The sequence below is a fragment of the Sceloporus occidentalis genome, unplaced genomic scaffold (assembly GCF_023333645.1).
Source record: "Sceloporus occidentalis isolate IW3139 unplaced genomic scaffold, rSceOcc1.0.p SCAF_10, whole genome shotgun sequence".
In the NCBI taxonomy this organism is placed as follows: Eukaryota; Metazoa; Chordata; class Lepidosauria; order Squamata; family Phrynosomatidae; genus Sceloporus; species Sceloporus occidentalis.
The window spans coordinates 39,487,991-39,513,270 of record NW_028316990.1 but is presented as its reverse complement, the minus strand read 5'-3'; the positions used below and the strand labels follow the sequence as shown (position 1 = coordinate 39,513,270).

At 50.8% G+C, this 25,280-nt stretch overlaps 1 protein-coding gene across 1 annotated transcript in view; it reads left to right on the top strand.

Moving 5' to 3' along the window:
- The first annotated feature begins 355 nt into the window (after positions 1 to 355).
- LOC149306599 (CREB-binding protein-like) overlaps positions 356 to 25,280 on the top strand; it is a 38,756-nt gene continuing 13,831 nt past the window's right edge. The window contains exons 1-20 of the mRNA XM_089540844.1: positions 356 to 620; positions 1,695 to 2,425; positions 4,825 to 5,001; positions 5,762 to 6,005; positions 7,772 to 7,885; positions 8,253 to 8,492; positions 11,455 to 11,551; positions 11,848 to 11,997; positions 12,393 to 12,510; positions 13,124 to 13,316; positions 14,740 to 14,793; positions 16,229 to 16,323; positions 17,310 to 17,498; positions 17,866 to 18,282; positions 18,745 to 18,933; positions 19,022 to 19,199; positions 20,033 to 20,151; positions 21,475 to 21,714; positions 22,543 to 22,631; positions 24,359 to 24,439. Coding sequence (XP_089396970.1) covers positions 533 to 620; positions 1,695 to 2,425; positions 4,825 to 5,001; positions 5,762 to 6,005; positions 7,772 to 7,885; positions 8,253 to 8,492; positions 11,455 to 11,551; positions 11,848 to 11,997; positions 12,393 to 12,510; positions 13,124 to 13,316; positions 14,740 to 14,793; positions 16,229 to 16,323; positions 17,310 to 17,498; positions 17,866 to 18,282; positions 18,745 to 18,933; positions 19,022 to 19,199; positions 20,033 to 20,151; positions 21,475 to 21,714; positions 22,543 to 22,631; positions 24,359 to 24,439 — 3,803 coding nt within the window. The 5' untranslated portion in view covers positions 356 to 532. The remainder of the gene's footprint in view (positions 621 to 1,694; positions 2,426 to 4,824; positions 5,002 to 5,761; positions 6,006 to 7,771; positions 7,886 to 8,252; positions 8,493 to 11,454; positions 11,552 to 11,847; positions 11,998 to 12,392; positions 12,511 to 13,123; positions 13,317 to 14,739; positions 14,794 to 16,228; positions 16,324 to 17,309; positions 17,499 to 17,865; positions 18,283 to 18,744; positions 18,934 to 19,021; positions 19,200 to 20,032; positions 20,152 to 21,474; positions 21,715 to 22,542; positions 22,632 to 24,358; positions 24,440 to 25,280) is intronic.

Here is a 25,280-nt window from a genome sequence, read left to right as displayed (position 1 = left end):
ACGCCATCGCGCAGGCCCCGCCCCCGCCCCGCCCCTCCGCCTCTGAAAAGAGAAGAGAGAAAAAACTTTTTTTTTAATTGAGGAATCAACAGCCGCCATTTTGTCGCGGCGCCGGAGCCCTTTCGCTCCGGAGGAGGAGGACTGCCAGCCCCGGCGGGCCGACGGACGGGCGGACGGACGGACGGGGCGCGGGCACGGGACCCGGCCCCGGCGCCCTCGCCCCCGCCCCGCGCTCGCCTCGCCCTCGCCCTCGGACCCCCGACCCCGCAGCCCGGGCCAGGCCTCCTCCGCGGGGCCCAGGGCCAAGCGCAGGGCGGCGGGCGCCCGGCCCGGCCCGGCCCGGCCCAGCGGAGGGCGCCGGCCTCCTTCCCTGGCCTCCGCCCGGGGGCCATGCGCCGCGGGGCCGGGCAGCGGCAGCGGCAGCGGCGGCGGCGGAGGAGGGACCGGCCCCGGGGCCCCGCCGTGGAGCGCTGACCGTGCCTCCGGAGAGCAGCAGCGGCAGCAGGGCGGGGAGGCGGCGGCGGCGGCGGCCATGGCGGCGGAGAACCTGCTGGACGGCCCGCCCAACGCCAAGCGGGCCAAGCTCAACTCGCCCGGCTTCCCCGCCCCGGACCCGGCAGGTAGGCCTCGGGCCGGGGTCCGTCGGGGCAGGGCCCGCGGAGGGCCGTGGGAGGCAGCGGCCAGGCAGGCCTCGCCAGGCGGAGGAGGGACGGCCCGGCCCCGCTGCGCCCCTCTCGGCTCCAGGGCCCCGCGAGAGAGAGAGAGAGAGAGAGGCCCTGGCCGCCGCCGCCGCCGCCGGGTCCGTTTCCCGGTTGCCGTTTCCCGGCTGCGGCAAAGGCTTCTCCGGAGGGAAGGGGCTGGGAGAGGGGCAGCGGGGCTTGGGCCTGCGGTGCCTTGGACGGGTCCGTTGCCTCCGAAATGCCCTAGAGACGTCCCTTCGGAGCGAGCCTTGCATCCAGGGATCAGGGGCCTTTGCTCCTTCGCCTCGGAAGCAGGCGCCTGTCAGACAAAGCCCGGCTGCGGAGGCTCTCCTTGGGACTCACTGGCTGGTGGCTCCGCTGCTCAGGCTGCCTCCATGGCAGCAGCGGCAGCAGCCAGGGCCGGGGAGCCCCCGGAGTCCCAGGCTCAGAGCTGGAGCAGTGACCTCCGGCTGGCAGGGACCCGTCGAGTCTCATGGCGTCCAAAGGGGGGCTGCCAGGGCTGCAGCCAGGGCTCTTGCTGCGCTTCTCTGTCAGAGGAGAGAGAGAGAGGGGGGGGGAAGGCAAGGGCCATCTCTGGCCACTGGAAGCCCTTTGGGGAAGAGGGACAGTGGGGAAGGGAGGGAACCTGGTCAGCTCAGCCCTTCAGTTGCGGAGGAGGCAGGGGGCCCTGAGAGAGCTGGGCCTGAGAAGGCCCTCTAGGCTGAGCATTTCTCTCTGGGCAGGTGGTGCGTAGCCTGGCTTTCCATTGACAGCCTTCTAGATGGGCAAATCAAGCTCCTTTGGGCGCCGTTTGTGAATCATCCGGCCTTTGCCTTCTGCTGGGGTTGAAGGTGCCTTGAGTGGCTGGAGAGAGCGTGGGCCTTCCCTCTCCTCCAGCCGCTGCTTGGGCCTTTTGGCTGGACGGAGGCAGCCGGGAGCAGAGACGGAGGCTCCTGGGCAGCTGTGGCAAGAGAGGCATTCTGTGTCTTATCTCTGTCTCCCTTGCTCTTGCAGACTTTGGGACGTTCTTCACCTTGGAAAACGATCTCCCGGATGAACTGATCTCTAACGGAGAGTTGACTCTTGTAAACAACAGCGGGAGCCTGGTTCCAGACGCAGCTTCGAAACACAAACAGCTTTCCGAACTCCTGAGGGGAGGCAGCGGCAGCAGCAGCAGCGGCGGCGGCGGCTCCACTCTCGGCCCAGGAATCGGGAGCATGAACTCCAGCAGCCCTGTCCCTCAGGGCATCGGCAGCCAAATCCAGGGACAGCCGAACAGCGTCAGCCTTGGCAGCCTGGCTGCCATGGGCAAGAGCCCCATCAGCCAGGGAGACGCTGCCGTGGGGCCCAGTCTGGCCAAGCAGGCCGCCAGCACCTCTGCGCCTGGTGCCCCAGCCGCCCAAGCCCTGAACTCCCAAGCACAGAAGCAGGCGGGGATGGCCACAAACAGCCCGGCGGCCTCCCAGGCCGGAGGCGGGGGCATATGCATGAACACGGGCTTCAACCAGGCGCACCCTGGGCTTCTCGGCAGTAGTAACTCTGGCCACAGTCTATTGAATCAGAGCCAGCAAGGACAAGGGCAGGTCATGAACGGATCCCTTGGGGCGGCTGGACGAGGACGAGGCGCCGGGATGCAATATTCTGCCACCAGCATGCAGGGTAACACGAGCAATGTGCTGGCGGAGGCCTTGACGCAGGTGTCTCACGCAGCCCTGAACACCGCGCAGGCGGGAGCCATGGCGAAAGTAGGTGGCTCTTGCTTTGGGAGTCTTTGCATTTGCGGCGTCTTAACAGTGCTTCTGGACCTGCTCTCGGGGGGCAAGGCATGAAGGAGGCATTTGCTTTCTTAGGGCTGAGGGGGTTTCTGTAGAAATCTGTCAAAATGTCTGTAAGCAGTAAGTAAGTCTCTGTGCCAGAGAAGGAGGGCCAGCGCCCATTCTTTCTCCAGTAATGTATTACACCAGGGTGAAAAGCTGTTACTCACTAGGCTTTCATTACTCAGGTAAACATCCCCCCCACACACACACAAACACACAGCAGGTACTAACTTTTAAAATGCTATCTTCGTCCTTGTTGAACTCTTGGGACTGTCTTTCACAGTGAACTTTTCTCTTGGTATTGTAGTGTTGCAAACGTTTGGTCCATCGTCCTCAGTGGCTGTAAGGGAAAGGCAGTTGCCTTGCAGTGAAGTGCCACTGCCAGTGATGGGGAGGAAGGACAGTGGAGCCGAGAGCAGCCTTAGCGGGGTGAATGAGGGTAGCCTTCCAGCCAGGCCATGGTGCCCCCTCCCTTTCTAGATGGTTTGGGAAGGATGTTGTGCCCACTGAAAATGAAGGGGCTGGAGTCCTCTATGGGACAAGCCAGAGTGCTGTGTGTGTGTGTGTGGTGTAGTAAAAGTACCACAGAGTCCACAGGGGTCTGGAGTTGATAGCTTCTAGGGAAGAAGGAAATAGCATGAACAGAGCCTGAATACAGTGGAGTGTGCTTAAAATGGAAGAGCCCAAGCAAAAGGGGAGATGGGATGTGTCTTTTATTCTGTGCCTGACTGCCAGACGGTGAGAAATCAGAGAGAAGGACCTTTGGGTCAGCAGCTGGCTTTGATAGTAGTTTATGACGCTGGACCTCCTTCTGCTTGAGTGCCAGTATGACCGGCCAGCGCGTTCCTTTTGGATCTGCCAGAATCCATCCAGGGAGCCTGTGGGAAGGCGGCCTGTTTGCAGCAGCTGAAGGAAGCATGCCTGCCCCTCCTGTTCCTGAATCCCCTTCTGCCTCCTGGAGGAGGAGCAGGAGGATTCCCAAAGGAGGCTGCTAACGGTTGGATGCTTCCTTGCAGTTATGGCAAGAATGGGGTCCCCCCCCCCTTGCTGTCGGCATCTTCCATTCAGGGCTTTTGCCCACTCAGACTCCCAGGACTCTCAGCATTGCCAGCAGCTGGGGAGGGGGTTCTGCAGAAGGGGCAGGGGAGGCCATGCAGGGCCCTCACTCCAGGGCTGGCCATGCCAGCTGCCTGCCTAGCACAGAAAAGATGGCAAACTGTCACACAGCGGCACAAGGCCTGGTAAACGTTTAGAGCGACATTTTTAAAAGGCCTTTTTGGGCTTAGTTTGGAAAGAAAGTTGCTTCTAAGGTACTGCGCACAGAGAGGAACCTTCAAAAGGGAGTAATCTCCTCATTGTGTTTTGAAAGCTATCCATGCAGTGGCGCTTGAGTTAGTTCACTCTTAAAGAGAAGGATAGACAACACAGGCTTGCAAAATTCAGAATTGGAGGAAAATATTTGTTTAAAAGGCATGATGGTTTTGTAGGAAGGTGGCATCGTAAATCCAAAGACCACCTCAGATCAGCTCCATCACAGCTGTTTCCTAGCTTGCGTTGATGTTTCTATCTTGTGATGTATGCCTCAATGAAATGATCCTGCGAAGAATAAGAAGGGTTAAAGTCTTCTGATTTACTTTCAAAGCACTTTAATTTGCTGGTTCTGGTTGTTGTTGTGTACCTTCGAGTCACCTCTGAATTCAGGTGACCATAATGCATAGCTCTCATGGGCTTTTTTGGGCAAGATTTGTTCAGAGGAGGCTTGCCATTTCGTTTTTCTGAGGCTGCTTGATATGAAACAAAAAATTGTTCAAAATCACTAAAAGAAATTGCTCAGGAACATTGTCTCCTGAGTAAGAACTGAATTGATCAAAACAGCATGAAGTCTGAAAGAACTGTGTTTGAAAGAACATTTTTATTGTGGTTTCCAAATTCACCACCTAAAATACATTAAAAACAACTACAATATAGATAAAGGTTTTTTAATTGCAGCCCTATGTAACCAAGCATCTAGATATTACTACATTTGGAAAATCTGTGGTTGATGCTAGCATCAAGTTTGTATGTAATTGAAAAGGGGAAATTGCATGTTGCTACTGGTTAATGTATGTTAAGCTAAACCCTCATAATGCCAGTATATATTCCCACGCTGTATTCGCACACGGCGGCTTCAGCAACATCTCCGTGTTTCATACAGTCCTTTAGTAACTTATTTACTAAAGGCTATTAAAGAAGATATAAGGCTGTTTCTTGGGCATAAAGGTGAAGCAGGCCACTGTGAGAGAGCACTGCATTTCGGCCCAAATAGTAATACTCTTGCTTTGTTCCAGATGGGGATGGCCAGCAATCCAAGTCCCTTTAGCCAGCCATTTAGTCAGACTGCAGGGCAGCAGATGGGGGCAGCCGGTGTCAACCCTTCATTACCGAACAAGCCGGGAATGGCCAATAGCTTATCTGCCTTTCCTCCAGACATCAAGAGTGTATCGGTTACTGGTGTGTCAAATATGGTGAGTTGCTTGTGGCTTCTTCAGTTTTCCTTCTGCATTCTCCACATGGTGCCTTCCACTGATGCGAACTCTCCAGGTTTGTAAAAGGGAAACTGCCCTGGAAAATATCTTGTCATACGGCCCTGAACAGACAGGCCAAAATAAAGCTGCTTCAGGTCACTTTGGAAGTATGCTGTTTGAATGATGCATGTGTCCCAAGAGGCTGGAAGCTCTGCCAAAGTCACGCTTCAGTCCTGAGGACTGAAGTGCAGCCTTGGCACAGCTTCTGGACCCTTAAGATGTGTCTGTCATTTAAACAGTACACCTCCAAAGTGACCCAAAGCAGCTTTCTTTTGGCCTGTCTGTTTGGGCCCATACATTAGCCCTTTCATGTAGTCAGGGCAGACATAAGATGTGGCCTCAGTCTATTTTTATGTTTTCTTTCCATTAGCCAGTATGTCCCGGTGCTTGGCATCCTATGCAGTTCCAGGAGACTTTGAGAGAGCGGTTCTCATGGAAGCTTCTGGAATGAATGTATTAACCACTTTTGTGCAATTAAGGAAGGGATTGTTCATAATTTTTAACTCCTAAATAAGTCCTTAACCTTTTTCTACGGAGTAAACGCTTAAAAGTCACTGTTAACAGTCAGATGGATGCCTTTGTAAGAGAATTGGGGTTCTTTTCCTTTTCTTCACATTGGAGGCTGTTCTTCCAGAAGTAACCATTTATAAACAGGCCTTTTCTTTGATGTCATACAAAAATGTTGTGTTTCCTGTCTCAGATGCAAAGCCAGGTACAGCAGGTGGGGATCGTCCCAACGCAGGCGATAGCAACGGGTCCGACGGCAGACCCAGAGAAGCGCAAACTGATTCAGCAGCAATTGGTCCTGCTCCTTCACGCTCACAAGTGCCAGAGACGAGAGCAAGCTAATGGGGAGGTGCGAGCATGCGCCCTTCCCCACTGCCGCACCATGAAAAATGTCCTCAATCACATGACCCATTGCCAGGCGGGGAAGGCCTGCCAAGGTAAGAGCTGGTGGTGGGGACCACCCTTGGGTTGGTTCTGCGCAGACGCTGCCAGTCGTTCTCTGGCCAGCAGAGCTGAGGGGTCAGAACAGTCTCTTGGGTGTCCTGACCTGGCTTTATTACAGGGAGATAGGCAAGCACTTACATAGCGCAAGGCCGGATAGGAATGCATCTAGAACCCCTCTCTAGAGAGGCTAGTGTGCGCTTGCTCATAGAAGGCCCTCTTGTCTTCGCCATTGCTGGCCTTGGAGCAGGAGCAGTAGACTTTTTGCCCCTCTCTTTGAAAAAGAAAAACAGGTTCCTGTACCAGATGATCTTCAGGTTTTGAAGCAGACACACCAAGAGGTGGTCCCTGTTGTTTTCTTCAGTATATCATTTTTGGGGCAGTTGGGGTGGGGGCTGAGCAGGAGGTTCCTCCGCTTCCTCTGCACACAGTGCCAAAACCCTGAGGGAAGCTGATGTGAGATCTGGTCTTGAACTTAGAGACCCTGCAAGACCATGTCTTCTGTGAAGGCATGGAATTCATGATCATGGCTGCACAAGCCACCACTAAGAACATCAGTTATAGATAGGATCATAGAATCATAGAGTTGGAAGAGACCGCAAGGGCCACCCAGTCCAACCCCATTCTGCCATGCAGGAACTCTCAATCAAAGCATCCCCATCGACAGATGGCCATCTAGCCTCTGCTTAAAGACCTCCAGGGAAGGAGACTCTACTGCACTCCGAGGAAGGAGTGTGTTCCACCGTCGGACAGCCCTGACTGTCAGGAAGTTCTTCCTAATGTTGAGGTGGAATCTCTTTTCCTGCAGCTTGCATCCATTGCTCCATTGGGTCCTGTTTTCTGGAGCAGCAGAAAACAAGCTTGCTCCCTCCTCAATATGACATCCCTTCAAATAATCAAACAGGACTATCATATCACCTCTTAACCTTCTTTTCTCCAGGCTAAACATCCCCAGCTCCCTAAGTCATTCCTCATAGGGCATGGTCTCCAGACCTTTCACCATTTTAGTCGCCCTCCTTTGGACACATGGCTCCAGTTTCTCAATGTCCTTTCTGATTTGCTCAGAACTGGACACAGTCTTCCAGGTGGGGCCTGACCAGAGCAGAATACAGTGGCACTATTACTTCTCTTGATCTAGACACTATACTTTTATTGATGCAGCCTAAAATTGCATTGCCCTTTTTAGCTGCTGCATCGCACTGTTGACTCATGTTCAACTTGTGGTCCACTTGGACTCCCAGATCCCTTTCACACGTAGTTTCATTCAGCCAGGTGTCCCCCATAATCCTATATCTGTGCATTTTATTTTTCCGCCCTAAGTGCAATACCTTACATTTCTCTGTGTTGAATTTCATTCTGTTAGCTTTGGCCCAGCTTTCTAGTCTATTCAGGTCATTTTGAATCTTGATCCTATCCTCTGGAGTATTAGCTATTCCTCCTAATTTGGTTTCATCTGCAAATTTGATAAGTATGCTCCCAATTCTGTCATCCGGGTCATTGATAAAGATGTTGAATAGCACTGGGCCCAGGACAGAGCCCTGTGGGACCCCACTGGTCACTTCTCTCCAGGAGGAAGATGATGAGCCTGCTTTTCTTGTAGCTTAAATCAGTCATTCTCATTGGCTCGCTTGATAGAGTGCTCTGCTCTTTCCAGTGGTGATCTTCCAATGATGGCTGTGAACTATACAAGCACTGCTCCCACATTGAGTGAGCCAGTGACCTGAACAGGCTTCTTAGGTTGTGGCTTCTCTCCTTGCCCTAGTTGCCCACTGCGCATCATCCCGTCAGATCATATCCCATTGGAAGAACTGTACGCGGCATGACTGCCCTGTGTGTCTCCCGCTGAAAAATGCCAGTGACAAGAGGAACCAGCAGCGTAAGTAGTCCGTTCGGATGAAGCGTTTCTCCAGTGGGAGGCTGGGGTCAGGTTTCCTCCAGTTCTAATCGGGTGGCAAATTTGCACACTTCAGCCTGAAATTGGGCTCTTTTTCTTCGTGTCCATTGTGCGGATTTTTCCATTTAACTGACCTACAAGAATACAGTGTTGTTTCAAAGCAGGAGTGTACAGTTCCTATGCCTGCCTTTGCACTCAGAAGGGCTCTTATGGCAATTCATTGCTCCTGACCAAGCAGTCCCTGTGTGTCTGTGTATTGGGATTTTGTTGTGTGTGAGAGAGTGTGTACAAGGGGTGTTTGGGGTGTTGCTGTAAGAAATCAATAACAGTATGTTTCTCTTCTTGGTAGCACTTCTGGGGTCCCCAGCTGGAGGAATCCCGAACTCTGTTGCCTCTGGCACAGGCCAGCCGCCACCGACACCTCTCAGCAACCCAAACCCGATTGACCCCAGCTCCATGCAGCGTGCCTATGCGGCCCTGGGCCTGCCCTATGGCAATCAGCCCCAGACCCCGCTGCAGCCACAGATCCAAGGCCAGCAGCCCTCCCAGCCTCAGGCCCATCAGCAGATGAGAACCATCAGTGCGCTGGGTAGGTGAGACTTGCACTTCTGAGACCAAAGTGCTCATTTCTTGCTCTCTATATTAATTCATTTGGGGTGGTTTTGGAATAGGCTTATTCAGGGGAGTGGGTGTGAGGAGAGGAAGAGTACAAAGAGAAACCTTACAGCACCTACCATGGCAGCATGTTCCTAAATGGGGAAGCTTCGTTTGCTTGAAGGTGTGGGGATTGTGCAGGATGTGGGAGAGGCCAAAGAGAGGGATCCCGGAGGCCTGGCTGGGTGAGTAAGGGGCCAGCTGCTGCTTGTGTGCCGGCAGAAGTCTCTCTGGGAGCACAGTGCCACTGAGTTGACCTGAAAAGGAGGGGGGCGAACATAGACGCACCTTTCAGACTGGTTTTAATTTTGGCTTGAGCTTTTGTGGATATGAAGCACTTCTCCAGATGCTTATCTTTTGTTACAATAGCAAGAGCTTTTGCTTTAATACCTGTTGAGTGCCATACCTCTGTTAATGAATTGGAGTTTGTGAATATGGTTAAGTTCAGCTGTTTCTAGGCTTCCTTTGCAATTTCTTTGTTTAAGGACCATATCCTTTAAGTTCTGTGTTGTATGACTAAGAAGGCTGAAATCTTTTGCCACTGATTATTTTGTTTGGCATTGCCGTTCCTAGTCAGATCTGTCAGTTTATCCTCTTGTGCTGAGACTTTCCTGTTTGTCCAGTGCAGAGTGCAGAGGGGCATGGCTGGCATAGGATGCAAGTTTCACGTTGGACGGAGAGCAAGTAAATGCATGGTTGGTGATGTGGGTGAAGTTATTGATCCCTATACTATTTCTCTAAAAGTAGATGTGGGGCAGAGTTGGCATTTGGGTTTGGGCAGGGTCTTCTCCCTGTGTCACCATCCATGTTATGCCTCTTTTTGTGAGTGAATAGCTGTTTAAGATTTGAAGGCTGTCTGTAGACAAATAAAGGGTTGCCTCCTAAAGCTTTTGAGACGGCTGGATGATTCTCCAGAGTTATTGAGGATAGTAAAAATATAATAGTAATATTTATTTCTTACCTGTCTCTCCCCAAGGATTGTGGCAGGGAACAGCGGCAATGACTAGACACACCACATCAGCTAAGACACACATCAGTCTGAAAGGACGTACATACATCATCTAAAAAGGACAAGAGATACACACATTAAAACAATCCACATTTAACATTCATCATTTAAAATTTTCAATTTCAGAATCAACTGGGTAAGCCTGCCAGAAGAGACTGGTCTTTAATTTTAATTGGTCTTTTAAATCTGGACAGCATATTCAGATGTTGGATCTCTTCCAGCAGGTCATTCCACAGTCCAGGGGCGGCTGGAGAAAAAGTGCTCTGGCCAACCTGGTCCTGGCTGACCAGAGAGGGCAGGAGGCGATCCTGTGAGTAACCTGGACCCAACCATCCAGGGCTTTACAGTTAATAAACAATTCTTTATACTTTGCCTGGAAACTGATTGGCGGCCAGTGGAGTGATTTTAATATTGGTGTTACATGCTCACTCCTGGATGTCTCAGTAATCAATCTGGCTGCCATGGTTTGAACTAGCTGAAGTTTCCAAACTTGATTCAGAGGTTGCCCAATGTACAGGGCATTGCAGAGTCCTGCCTTGAGGTTACACTACACGCAGGCACTACCGCCTTATGGTCCTCTAGCTCTAGCTAGGGGCGCAACTGGCACATCAGTCAAAACTAATAGTAAGCACTCCTGCCCATCACATCTATCTGAGCTGTCATTTGAAGCAATTTGAGGATGCCTTTGAGTGGTCTCAGCCAGGGACAGATCATTGGGCTGATCTGTTATTTTGTGTTCCTGGTCTGCCCTGTATTCCTATGTGGTTCCTGGATACCAATCTTGCCTTGTTGATTTGTTGCTTCAGCTCCTTAAGTGAAAACTATACCTTGAGAAATGCCTGTCTTGAGCAGATGCGGTTGTATTGGAAGGATTCCTGTAAACAATAGGTTTTGTAGTGTGTTCTGAGGGGAAACTAGAGGCAGATTACCAATAGAGCATGGTGGGTAGAAGTCCATTATGCATTTGCACAGTGCTGTCTAGAAAGTGACTTTGAGGCGTGGATTGTTCCTGAGGTATGAATAGTATCTTCATGGACATATGGATTAATACCATTGTAACAAAAGGAATGTAAGTGCCCAAGGAATTGACTTTGGGCAAGCAGATATAGTGCGTTCACACATTGATGCTAACCGACCTCTGTAAGACCTGTATCACCCTACGCAGCCCTTTGAAAGTTTAGGCCCATGATTTGCATCCTTCAGGATCCTGCTACATCCCATCCTGCAAAAATGAAAACCAGTTAGTCTTAAAGGTGCAGCTAAATTCCTTTTTCTCCCCTCACTTCCTTCTTTTTATGTTGCAAGAGACTAACACAGTTGTTGCTTTGAAAACTAGTATGATGGTGCCAGAGGGGAACGGATACAGAGTTTTCCTTGGTGGAAAACCTTCCTGGAATTGCTCTGGGCAAATCTACAAAATGGCTTAGAAAGCATACAACAAGTATAGAATATTAAGCTGTGTTTTCCTTACTGGAAAAACTGGGTTGTTATTCTATAACTGTTGTATATTTTCTAATCTACGAATTGTAGATTTGCCTACAGAGCCATTCCAGCTAGCAATATTTTTTAAATCTCATATGATATATATGTATACACACACACACACACACACACACACACACACACACACGGTGCTCTCCACTTTGTTAGGTAGTTTTGCGTCTGTTTTATATTTCCAGCTCCTATAGTGGAAACATTTTTGTTCATATTGTGACCAGTCCTTGAACAGAAATGCTCCTGCTTGGATTATTTTGAAGTACATGCATATATGTTGATGACTTAGTATGCCGAACTGACTGGTATTTCCCTAAACTAATGAGGATTGCTATTATATTATTATTGTTATTATTAAGCTTTATTTATATAGCGCTGTACATTTGTCCCAAAGGAGCCAGTTCCATGAATCTGCCCACAGGAGGAATCACAGACCAGCAGCCCAGCATCATATCAGAAACAGCTCTTCCGACCTCACTGGGGACAGCAAAGTAAGGCACACTTAAATGACTGTCAGATATTTACATGTTCATATTTTCAGTGGGAGAAGTAAGACGTCTTCAGTAGTGCATGTAATCATGAACCCCTCGCATTCCCCAAATACTCCTGTGTCCTTGCGTTTTATTTTTCCTTCAGCAGCAAAAAACGTGACTTTTTCATTACCTCTCTCGACTGTCAGCCGTTACTTGATCATTTCATAATAATAGATAGGACTTCTTAAAAGCAGAAACTGGTCTACAGTGCAAAGGAAGAGCCACATGAGCTTCCATAATTGCCTTTTTTTTAGCCCCTTGATGAGTGATGGCACAAATTCAGGTAGCGCTGGAAATCTCAGTGGCTCCATCCCAACGGCCGCACCACCGTCCAGCACTGGAATGAGGAAAACCTGGCATGAGCATGTCACTCAAGACCTGCGAAATCACTTAGTACACAAACTGTAAGTAGAAGTCACGGGGAAGCGCTGCCCGCTGCGCAACTGTTTCTGCCCGATGCCTGGATGGCAGGTGGGGGGTCTTGGCCTATAGAGAGGGAGACGGGGAGATCAGCTGGGGCTGCAGGGTTTCTCTGGATGGGAACAAATTCCATGCCAGGAGGAAATGCCCTCCTCACATCCTCCCCACTTCCCATTTTATTCCCCTGTCCTTCCCCTGCCCTTCCCCTGCCCCATTTTTCTAGTATCTGTCACAGCAGTCACTTCCATAACCTTTCAGGAAGACACTGGGTTTGTTTCTTTAAAAAACTGTCTACATGATGTTGGTGGATATGAAGATAAGACTTATACCTGTCTTCTAGTAGTATTCCTAGTGGGATTTAAATCTCTTCTTTCAATAGTGTGCAGGCCATCTTTCCAACTCCTGACCCAGCAGCACTGAAGGATCGCCGAATGGAGAATCTGGTGGCTTATGCTAGGAAAGTAGAAGGGGATATGTACGAATCAGCAAACAGCAGGGTATGTTGATGGCCAGGCAAGGCAACTGTATAGTACAGTTGTTCTGCAAACAGCCCTGTGTGCGAAGCTGTCTCCCCTGCTGCCATTGCAGGTTGCTTTGATTGCTGACAGAGAGGGAGAATAGTTTGGAAAGGTTGTGTGGTTCCTGTAATCTTGAGAACTGGGCCTCCTTTATTCCACAAACCTTGGTCTCCTTGGAAGGTTTCTTGTCCGCAGGAACAAAGATGTAATTGCTAAGGGAAATATGTGACAGGGCATCAGTGACATCCGCTGTTTCTGCTTTGCCACTGTTGGGTTGAGCAGGGCTCTCTTATTGTGCCCCATGGGCCTGGTTCTACCGGCATCCGGAGGCAGCGGCACCTGGGCAGTCTTCAGCAGAGAGGCCTTGGCTTCCTCCGCTCTGGCATTGCCATCCGGGCTGCTGTCCTTGCTGCCCAAGGGCAACTGCATTCTCTGGGTCGGTGAGAGGAGGAACCCACACACAGCCTTCTCAAGACAGTTCTCCGGTGTTCTAGACCTCAGATCATGAGGCAGTGGGTCAGGCTGAATCCACTATTAATCTGAGGCATCTGTGCTACTCTCTTGCTAATTCCTCATATGTTCTCCTTTCTAGGATGAGTATTACCATTTATTGGCAGAGAAAATTTATAAAATACAAAAGGAGCTAGAAGAAAAACGGCGGTCTCGTTTGCATAAGCAAGGAATCCTGGGTAACCAGCCGGCCTTACAGGCTCCTGGGGCTCAGCCTCCTGGCATCTCACAGGTGGCAGTCGCCATGGGGCAAGCGCAGCCTGTCAGGCCTCCCAGTAAGTACTGCGCTCAAAGAAAGCACAGGCTATGGAAGTGTGTTGCTTTATTTTAGGAGCAATGTTTGGCAGAGGCACTAAATATTTTATGACCTTAATAAAGTGTCTGACAGTGAAAACAAATATGCAAAAGGACAGAATTAAGTATAGTCAAAATAAGATCACTTCCTTCACCTGCACCCAAAATTTGCTGTATCTGTAAAACCACAGTTAAGTGCAGGCGCCCCTCCGTTTTCACGGGGATCCGTTCCGGACCCCCATCGCCACCTGCAAAAACAGAAACCCGCCATTATTCAAGCCCCGTTGGCTTGAATGGCAGTGCACCCCATTTTATGTCCCTTGTGCGTAATCGAAAGACGCGGATTCAAAGTCCGCACAAACGGAGGGACGACTGTATACATTTAATCCATACATAGCTGTCTTGCCGCTTTATGAACAATATTTAATGTACAGTGCATTGCAGTAGTCCATTTGTGGTAATTGAAGACATGTATGATAGTGTCAAAAACTAACTCAGCATCTCCTAACTCAGTGCCCTTCAGATTTGTTAAAACACAAGTGCCATAATCTCAGTGGTCACTTTGAGGGATGATGAGAGTTGCAATCTGACACATTTGCAGATTTAAGTTCCAATCTCTCTTTCTGCATCCCTGTGTTGCTCCTCATGCGGAGAGTGATTTTATGCGGGAGGGAGCCTGCCTTCTCTGCGGAGGGTGGGAATATCACCTGGGATGCCAATTTTCCAGTCATTCTGGGTTGCATGGAGAGCCCTCTCCCTCGCAGGGAAGGTTTTCCTTCGCAGGGTCCCTTGATGAGAGTGCAGTGCCCTCCTTCCTGTTGCGTTTATTTTGGTGCCCAGCTCTGTAATGCCTGCACAGAACTCGGAATTGGTGGCCATAGTCCCATCTTCTGGGGGTCTGTGACCAGGTGCTGCACCGCTGGACTTCCTGAGCAGTTTCATGTGGAGATTAAACGGGGGTTTGGGATCCTTCCTTCTGGAACCGATCCACTTGTAAAGTAGTGCTACCGTGGAACAGCAACCGCCACCAGCGATCCGCCCAAAATGATAGTGAATCAGGGACACGTTAGGAGGTGATGCAAGAGAGTTCAGAGAGTCTCAAGAGTCTCGCATGTGTCTTATCTCTTGCAAAACAGTCTCAACCCGCAGCTCATCTTGAGCTACATTAGCAGGATTGCTCCTTAATTCAAGAAAATGAGCCATGCTTGTTTAAATCTGCTGTGATTAAATAATTTTGAGTGCAGGTGGGAAGCATATGTGTGACTCAGTGGTCATCACCTCAGAAGAGGCACTCCATCAGGGAGCCTTTTAATGTATTTTCCCAAACACCACAGGTGTCTTTTTAGTTGATTTGATTGTCTTCCAATCAATTAAGTTAATCACACTTCTGAAACTTGCTTGCAGATGGCCCGGTGTCTGTGCCAAATGTGCCTGTGAGCCGCATGCAGGTCTCTCAAGGTATTTAACAGCCATTTCCATTCTTCTTTCCTCACTCAGTCTTTCGCTGCGAGGGTCTTGTGTTTGGGGCGGGGGAGTTTTCTGCGCCTTTTCTGTGCTATGCTTTCCCTTGAACTTCTGTCCATTATCAATGCGTGGAAAGCATGTACCGGTGATTGGGGGAATGGGTAGGCCATGGTCTTAAGGGTCCAGATCTATTGCTTATATAAATTTCAGCCCTTAGGGCTGCTTTGGCAACATGAAATGGGCATGCAAAAGGTTTTGTGCAGTTGCCTGCGCAGCAAGGTTTGCAGTTTGGGTTTCTTCAGTGTGGGCCCCCATTACTTGGCTTTCCCCAGCTGAAAGCCAGACAGGGGACCCTGGATGCAAGAAGGCTCAGGAGAATTGATCCCTGACCCGGCAGCCATGACAGTGAGCAGCCGCTCTCCCCGCCCCTTTCTCCGCCCCAACACCACACAAATCTCGCTGTGCCGAAGCCATCTGTTTTCCTTTGTTCCCCCTCCGTTCATTTTCCTTTGCTCCAATGGTGTGAGAAGGTGAATGTGGTGGATCACCTGTTTATGTTTTCAACAGAGACCCAATGTGGTGGGCCACAGTGGCTTTTGGCCTGCCTGACCTTGCGGGTCTCTTGCTCTCTGCAATGTGTGGAAGGATTGCCTCAGCAGCAATGGCCAATGCTTCCGTCAGGCTTAGCTTCTCTTCTACCTGCGGTTACTTTCTTCTCCTGGACTGCAGAGATGCCATGGAAGAAAATAGGGAGCTCCCCTTACCTTGCCCCTTTCTCCTTCAAGTGGTCTCTGCAGAGTCCCATGGCCTCTTCCCTGGAGAGTGTCTAGGTGCCCACATTCCTAGCACCAGGTAGGAAGTATGCGAGGAAGGTGGAACGCCTCCTGGGCCAAAGCCTGGGAAAGCTCACAGTCAGACATGCACAGGTCTCATGTGAGAGCTGTCCATGGGAGGGCCATGGGGAAAAGAGGGCACCCGGCCGGGCCATTGTTTTCTCCCATTCATGCGCAGTCCCTGCCGCATGTGGACCATGGGAGACAGGTAGAAGAGTGCCTTTCACTAGGATCAGGACTCCTAGCAAGGAATAGGAACAGCTGAGTAGAGGATTAAGAGGCTGTGAGGATGGGAGAGCTTTCTGCATTGAGAAAAGACCATTCAGGTCCCGTTTGCACTGGGTTTGTTTTGACTGAAGTGGCTTTCTTTTCAGTTTATCAGTTTAAAGTGGCCACAACAATTCCTTGTGAATACGGTTTGCTCTTCCCAGTTTCTCCAAAGCCGGGTGGATCACGTTTTGCTGTCACTCTGGCCTGAACAGTGGCAGAAACGTGCGTGGGATGAGCCATGGCCAGTTGGCTTGGGCGATTTGCTCCTGGCGAACTGTTCTGGGGTACATTTACAGGCGTGAATCAGTTTCACCCTCTGCCCACAGGGAATGCCCAAATGCCTCAGGCCCCCCTTGGACCACGTGCAGCTTCTCCAATGAACCATCCCATCCAGATGAACAACATGGGCTCCGTTTCAGCGGTTTGTATTGCTCATTTCTCTGCTCTGCATTATTTCAGCTTTTGAGATACCATCAGAAACTAAATTCAGATACTGGTTCCTTATAGTGCTTTCCAGTATTGCTGTATTTGAAATTCTTCTGGAACAAAAGCTTACATCTTTGCCAGCTTTGCATCCGCACAGCTTAGGCTGGCAATGGCCTAGATGTGCTACTCAACTATGTGAGAAGCTTGAATGTACCACTCGTGACTCAGGTGTTTGGGGAAGTAGGTGACACTGACTTTCTGAACCCATTTTGGCCTGGCTGCGCTCTGGGATATGGGGCTGGGGCAGCTGTGGTTGCCCTGGAAGGAGGAGGAGTAGATCCCTGTCGGTTTTCCCAGACCTCTTAGTGGCTTTTACTGATGTCTACTGTGATGCCTGGCCTGCCGCGAGTTTGTGCTTCCCCTGCAAAGGACAAGCCTGTCCTCTGGGACTCCTCCCAAGCAATGGCATTGATGGCGCTGGGCTGATGTCACTCTGGTCCTTTCAGCCCTGTGCGGATGTTCAGCTGTTTGCCTTGACTCTCAGGCCTGGCCAGTCCAAAAGTAAAGAGCCAGGCTTGGGACCCAGCCCCTCATAGGCCACTTTTTGGAAAGGACATGAAGACACACCTCTTCCATCTGGCCCTTAAAATAGTTTGGATGTTTGAGTAGGACTGTTGTGATTTTAGTAGTTTTATTGGTAGGTTTGTTTTTGGTAATGTTTAACCATCTTGAGTACTTTTTTTCTGTAAAAGTGGGATAAACATATAAAACATAATAAAATAAATGTACACTACCAAAGTAATTTTTAAGATTTCAGATAAACATTTCACCAATTCAATATGAATGAAAGTGTCACACTGTCATGTCACCAGGTCCCTATTAACTGGGGAAGCATGCTCCTGTTCTTTCTTCCTCTTGAACCTGTGCACCTAAAATGTGTGGCTGCGGCTCCTATGGCTGATGGCTCCTTTTCTTTCCTAGATGGCTCTGTCTCCTTCCCGGATGCCTCAGTCCCAGAGCATAATGGGAGCTCATTCCAACAGCCTGATGGGCCAGGCCTCTGCCCAGAACCAGTTCCTCTCACAGAATCAGTTTCCTGCCTCAGGTGGAGTTCTGACCGTCAACAGTGTCACCATGGGTCAGCCAGCAGCCCAGGCGGGAGTGTCGCAGGTATGCGCTGAGGGGAGGCCAGAGCCTGGCTGGTATGTTCGGAGCTACTGTCAGAGGGAGGTTTTAGTTAAACAACCAGGGGACAGACAGGTTCATATCTGCCAGGCAGGGAGGCTTCTCCTGAAATCCAGCGCATTGATTTCTGCCATTGTGATTGTAGCACCAGCACTATAACGACAGCTTGGCAGAATTGGAGGGCGTCTTGTGGCAGCTGCAGTGGCTCCAGGGAGGAGGGTGCTCTTGTGACTCCCCGCTGCATCAGTTTAGCGAACGCTGGGATGTTGTACTAATTGCATGGGAGGGGTTTGGACTGGGTGGTCCTTTTCGTCTCTTCCAACTCTAACTGCATCTCCTTCTGCTGGGACAGGTTCCAGGGCCTTCTGTGCCAGGCCCTGTCAGTGCACTCGGGCCACCAAACAGCCAGCTGGCTGGTCCTCCCCTGACGCAGCCATCCCTTCACCAGCCTGTGCCCCCTTTGTCCACTTCTGCGGCCAGCGTGCTCTCGGTACAGCACCCTACTGCCCCAGGAATGACTCCTCCGCAGCCAGCGGTGCCTACCCAGCCATCCACCCCGCTCTCTGCTTCGGGGCAAGCCCCCACACCAGCGGCTGGCTCTGTCCCCAGCACCATGCAGATGCAGAGCACACCTTCGGGGCAGACGTCAGCACAGGCACAAGGGACACCGCAGCCTCTAACCCCAGGACAGCCCCCCTCTGTGCCAACCCCACAGCCGTCTCAGCAGCTGCCACCGGCTCCTATATCAGCTCAGGCCCCAGCCACTCCTGTAAGTATCTGGTATTTCAGCTGCCCTTGGAGCCAGATCCGGAGCAGCACAGACCTTTCCGTCTGGCTGGCCCCACTTAACACCCTCACAGGCGTTATTTGTACTCATTCCTGCCGTTCAAAAGCAGACCCACTTTGGGAAACTCCTCTGGTTTTGGTGGCCCTGCTGCCACCTTGGAAACTGCCGGCCCATACTCTACACTGAGCTCTCCAGTGCTTGGCCCCCCACTCCCTTCTCTGTCCATGGAGAGAGAGGGTTGCCTCCCACTGGCACAGTGGTTTCTGGGCCAGAAGACAGCATGGGAGCTCCTTGGCACGCCAGGGCACATGGCATGCACCGGGGCGGTGGGATTTGTGTCCATGCTGGGGGACTGTGCGCTCAACGTGGGCTTTGCAGGTTCTGCCAGAGCTGTAGGCTGCTCCTCCTCTGCTCAGAAACATTGTCCTCTTTCTTTCTTGTTAGCTCTCTCAAGCAGCAGCAGCAGCAGTGAGCATTGACAACAGGGGGCCCAGTCCGGATTCTGCTGCCAGCGCAGAAGTCAACACCCAGAAGTTTGGGCAAGAGATGCAAATGGCAGAGGGCAAATCTGAAGTTAAGACTGAAAGAGCTGAGTTGGAGTGTAGCGAAGTTCAAGTGGAGCCAAAGCTAGAGGTGGAGGCTTTTTCCTTGCTTAATTGGAAAACCAAGTCGTGTGGTTGTTTGCAGAGGAGAGGTGACTGTCTGCCCTTGTCCTTTTCAGCTGGAGGAGGAGCCAGCAGGGCAACCTGCGCAAACCAAAGAAGAACCGAGCGGGGAAGAGAGTAAGCAGGAACCCATGGAGGTAGAAGGGAAGAAGCAGGAGGTAAAAGAGGACGACGAGAGCAGCTGCGCCGGCACCACCTCACAGTCCACGTCGCCGTCTCAGCCGCGGAAAAAGAGTGAGTCTCCCTATCTCTTGCCCCAGGCTTTTGGCCCACTTGAATTACGTCCCTGCCTTCCCACACCAGAGATGGGAAGGGCGCACCACCAGTTATGCCTCCTTCCTGGCTGTAGGGAAACCATAGCATGAAGAATGGCCAATGTGTGTTCTTTCTGCATGTGGCAGTTAGTGTGTGCCTCTCACAGCAGATAACCATGAATTTGTTTCATCCTCTTTCTTAACCATCTGACCAAGAGGCCTTCGTTATATCTTACGGTATTGAATTCCAACAGATTATTATTATTATTATTATTATTATTATTTACAGTATGTATACCCCGCCCTTCAGTCCTAAAGGCTCTCAGAGTGGCTTACAATTATTATTATTATTATTGTTATTGTTATTGTTATTATTGTTATTATTGTTATTATTGTTATTATTAATTGGACAGTTCCCTGCTCTCAGGCTTACAAACTAAAAGACACGACACAAAAGGAGAAGTAAATGGTGGTAGTGGAGAAAGGGATCAGGTCCAGCATTCTTCTCTCCTTCTGAGGCCTGGACCAAGGCAGATGGACTGGAGGAGGGCTCTGCTTCATAGTCCAGTCCAGGCCCCATGGAGCTGGGCCTACATCTCTCCCTCCACGGCCGGATGGCACCAGATGGACTGGAGGGAGGGCTCTGCTTCTCCAGTCCAGGCCCCATGGACCTGGGCCTGCATCTCTCCCTCCACAGCCGGATGGCACCAGATGGACTGGAGGGAGGGCTCTGCTTCCAATTACATACTTCAGGAATAGGTGGGAATGACCTGCAGAGTTGTTTGCATTAACCAGTTTAAACTGTTGCAACAGTTTTTAAACCGGAAGAGCTGCGGCAGGCGCTCATGCCCACCTTGGAAGCTTTGTACCGGCAGGATCCTGAGTCTCTACCTTTCCGGCAGCCTGTTGACCCTCAGCTCCTGGGCATCCCGGTAAGTGAGGTAGATCCTTGGTGCTCACACTGCCACTTGCGCGCTTGTTTACTCCAGCCCACGTTACTAGTCCTCTTGAGCAGCCTCCCAGAGCCCTTTGCATAAGCACAGACCTAGAACAGACTCACCAAGCTGCCTTTTTGGTTGGCTTTATGCCATTTTTGCAAGCCGTCCTTGCTGCAATTCCCCAGCAGTCAGGAAGCGGATGTGAAGCAGCCAGGTTAGCTCCCTGGGCCTTCTGAGGATTGTATTAGGGGATTAATGGTTCTCATCCAGGTTGGACGTCTTGGTTACAAGTCTCGTGTTCTACAGTGGCAAGGCATAAAACTTTCATTTTGTTGTTGTGTCCCTTCAATTCATTTCTGACTTGTGGCAACCCTATCAGAGAGATTTCTTGGCCAAAATTGTTCAGGAGAGGTTTGCCATCACTGCCTTCCTTTGAGACTGTGGGTTTCTGTGGTTGAATGGGGATTTGAACCCTTTTGTCCTGAAAACCTACTCCAACACGGAAGCCACTACACCATGCTGACATTTTAGCACAGTGCCAAGTAATTTGGCTTCCAAAGCTATTGCCCTGTTGCATGTTTTGGACTTTACTTTTCATGGCCCTCGTTGGTCTTGTAAGCAGAGATGATGAGCGTTGCAGTGCACAGCTTCTGCAGGGTGCCAGTCGGGAGGAGGCTGATGCTTTCAGTGCTATCAGAAATGATCTGTTCCCTTGCACCCTTTGGTTGATTTGTCCTCCCAAAGGCTCTTTCCCTGACGCATGAGACTGTTTATCCTCAGGGTAAAATTGGGAGGCTTGAGTCTTATCAGCATCCAGGTGAGAGATTTGGAGTCCTGAAGGAGACACACAACACAGACATACTCACACCCCTCCCTGTGCACCTGGACAGCTGGACATTTGGGTTTTGTCCCTCCTGCCCTCTGGCCTTTTTGATCCGTACTTGCCTTGTCCTGCCCCAAGAAGCTTCGTGCAAATGCCAGGGGATTGCTGTTCGTAATCTTACCCACAGTCGCACTCGTTGTTTAGCGGAGGTATCAGATCTGCACCGGTGGCCATCAAAGGGGGAGAGCAGGTTGGCATACAGGGCCCAGTCCCCCTCCACCCGTTAGGGATGCCTTTCTGTTTTCTCTCTCCCTGCCAGGGAGATATCCAAAACCACCTGAAGTTTTCTGCTTAGTGTGATGTTTACGTAGTTTTGGCCAGAGCCTGGAAGTGCCGGTGCTGAGAGGGCCCCCTTGTGCTGCCAGACGTGGTTAAGCAGAGTTACTAGGATCCCAGGGCAAAGCTAACGCTCCTCCTTCTTTTCTCATCCAAAGGATTATTTTGACATTGTGAAGAATCCCATGGATCTTTCCACCATTAAGCGCAAATTGGATACTGGCCAGTACCAGGAGCCATGGCAGTATGTGGAAGATGTCTGGCTGATGTTTAATAATGCCTGGCTTTATAACCGCAAGACTTCAAGGGTCTATAAATTTTGCACTAAGCTTGCGGAGGTCTTTGAGCAAGAAATCGACCCTGTCATGCAGTCCTTGGGATACTGTTGTGGACGCAAGGTGAGTGGACCTTCTTGACTCTGCACTTGGTTTGGATTGTTTTGATCACTTTGCCCTTGAGGAATGTGGGCATGTGTCACATACATAGTAGATAAACGTGCTTGTTGGAATTGTGTTAGGGAGCACATGAATTCATTTCAAATATTAAGGTTTAAAAACAGTTCCTTGTAACTCTTAAAAATACACATTTCACTTCATTTGATGCATGGAAGTCTGTTCCACTTACTGGAGTTAGAGGAGAGATGTTGTAAGGCCTGTTAGGGAGTACTTCAGAATCCTTACAACAACCTTAAAATCCCAAGCTGGAAAACAGCAGCTGGAGACCAGTAGCTTGTTCTTAAACAAATGGAACAAATGCCACACAGTGTTGCTGCATGTGTCCACCTCGCCAGAGGTGCCAGCCGCACATTATCCCCTGTGAGCGTTGGCGGCTGGCATAGAGGCTGAGGGTGCCCGCCTGCCTCTCCTTGCCTGAATGCCCTTTGCCAGCTGATACTGAGCGCTCTGGAGTCCCAGGAGGCGCTGGGCTGTTCAGTTCTCGCTGGGCTGTTTTCGGGATCGAAGCTGTTTCCGTGGCCCTCAACTGCTTGGGTTTGCTGAGAGAAAGAATGAGTGTCCTTTTAAGTTAAAATTGTTGGTTCACCTTCCAGAAAAAGCTTTGAAGGTGACTAAAAACTAGAACAATAAATATAGATAAATTACTCAGAAACATCACAAATGGTGAAACACCAGCAGAACCTGGAGGCACAGTAATAGTTTGTACTCTCTCTGTGTGTAGAAGCATGTGGTTGAAGAGATCAAATAATTCTGCCTGTTTCTCTTTTGCAGTATGAATTTTCTCCTCAGACTTTGTGCTGCTATGGGAAACAGCTGTGCACTATTCCCCGGGATGCCACCTACTACAGCTACCAGAATCGGTAAGCCTTTCCTTCTGCCCCTCGGGTCAGAAGCAAGAACCAAGGAGCGCATGTGCCCAGGCCTGCCACCCACTCGCTCCTCTGCACCCGTCTCTGTAGTTGCATGACATCCGAGAAGAGTTTTCACCTGCCTGGAGTGTGTTGTGAGGCCTGAGACAGGTTGCCCTTGCAGTTCTCATATATGCATTATTTTAATTGAATCTGAAGTAACATTTTGAATGGTATTAGTTTGGTACATTTGTGGAATGACTCTCAGCTCAATGACATCTTGAGGCGGTGTACAGATAACAACAAGAGCTTTTAGGAGTTACTGGGGTGTTTAGAAAAACACAGAAGGGAACATGGGGCTTGGCATTCAAGGACGCATCGCTCCTGGAGGAATCCAGCTGAATGCTGTGGCTGGACTCCCAAGGCCTCCCCAGAGACGCCACGCCAGCCTCGCTTTTGGCTTGCTTGGGGCCGACATGGCTTGTGGCCCACTGAGCCGAGGCCGTTCCTCCTCCCTGGGGTCCGGTGCCGGGTGGCCTGTCGGCTGGGTCAGCGCAGGGGCTCTGGAGGAGTGTGGCCTGCTGGGTGGTGCCCCGGGGCTTCATTGCTTATGGGAGTCCTGGAAAGCAGAGCAGAGCAGGCCTAGTAGTATGGGCCTCCTTTGGAGTCGGTTGGTGTTTGTTCTCTTTTCTTGTTCTGTCCCTCTCTGCTGTTGTTTCTTCCCTTTACATTGGCTGCTACAGACTGTATTTGTTGCCTTCCTTTGTGTTTCAGCTCATACCCTTTCCAGACATTTTGCCAGAGTTGCCTTGGATGGATACCGTTTTGTTCCCAGCTCACCTAAAAGAACACCAGGGTCAGGGGGGGGGGTCTTCTCCAATTGCAGATTTTATTGTGGCGTTATGCCCTCTGGCACCACTTAAAGCAGTGACAGGTGTGGATAGGCTGCCCTCCAGTCGAGTTAACCAAAATTAAGTGGCCACCTCCTAGTCAGTTGCAGAGTCTTCATTTATGACTTGAGCTTGTTGTGTATCATTACACTATAAATGTTTAGAGATTTATTAATGGTATGAATTCCATTCAGCTGAGCAGTGATTACATTTAACTTTTTCAGTCCTGAATGTTTTGATATACTATACAAGTTGGATCGAGTAGTGAGCAGTCTAATTCACTGGGTGCCAGAAAATGCCTTTGGCTTGCTTCAGAGTTGGGGCTGGGAGCCTGTGGTCCAAAGCTGTTGTTGGACCGACGGAGGGTCAGGGATGTCTGGAGGGCCCCAGTTCCCCACTCCTGGCTTCAAGGGATACTTCCTGGTTAAACCCAGCATCCCCAAGATCAGGACCCAGTTCCTCACTTGGCCAGCTGTGGAGAGGGATGCTGGCTGTGGGGCTTTTTTGGGCAGGAGAGCTTGGAACTGTGGGGCCCTCCTTGTTCCTAGAGGTGCCTGAATGGGGCTACTGCTAACCTGCGCTTTGCCTTGGCTTTCTGCTCTGTCTCGTCTTGGTGTCTGTGTCTTACTACAACTTCTGTCTGTGCTGTTTGTCCCCTTCCCTCTTCTCTGGTCCTCCCTCTTCCCCTCTGTTCCTTCCACTGTCCACACTGACCCATCAACCGACCAACCAACAACGCTCCCCCTTCCGCCACGGTGACCGGCCCTGCTCTGATTGGTGCTTCCTTTGCTTGGGTGGCTGTGTGTTTTGATGGACCAGTTCACCCAAATATGGCCTTCTTGCTGACAGGTATCACTTCTGTGAGAGATGCTTTACTGAAATCCAGGGGGAAAACGTTACCCTGGGTGATGACCCTGCCCAGCCGCAAACGTAAGTAATTGCGCCACTTTAATAAATAGTCAATACATAAGCAGGGTATCAGAGAAGGAGGAAGTGCTTTCAGCCACTGCTTTGACCAGACTTCACAAGCCAGAAGAAACAGACATGGCTGCCAAAGAGGGAGGCCCTTTGCCCCGCAGATGATACCTGTGGGGTGCCTGCTGCCAAAGAGAAAGCTTACTTGCCCTGAAGAGGAGGCTGCTTCTGTTATAGCCTCTTCTGGCTGGGCTGCTGCTTCTCCAGAGCAAATGCCCTCCTGCACTTGTATGTTGGGCTATGGAAGATCCCAGAGAAAACCGAGCTCTTCTGTGAGCATCCTGGGTTCCTTGAGTGCCCCTCTGTCTGCAGACCCACATTCAGGAACACGCGGGCAAGAGCAGCCCCATGCCTAGGCTGCCTCCTGGGAAAGAGACAAGTGATTTTGTGGTTATTAGGCAGAACACCAAAACAACAGGTATTGGCCAGAGTCCAGGTGATGCGTGACACCAGAGTTGTCACACCAACAGATACTGGCCAGGATGGGGGAGACTGTGGGGCAGTCCAGCCAACTAGCCAACTTTCCATCTGGCCACGGAGAAGCTGACTAGTGGGCTCTCGCCAGCAGTGTTTCAATGGGATGCATCGACCGGCCATGGTTCCCTTTCCAGCCTCTTGGGAGAGGCCTTTCTTTCAGGGCAGAGGCTGCCAATGGGTTTTGGGGACTCGTGCCCGCTGTGCAGTTAAGTGCTGTGATTCCACTTTAACTAAGGGGCCCTGGGGTTCCTTAATTTGGTGAGGCACCAGAGGGGCTCTGGCGGATTTTGAATGCCCCCCTCTCTCTCCCTCAGCTACC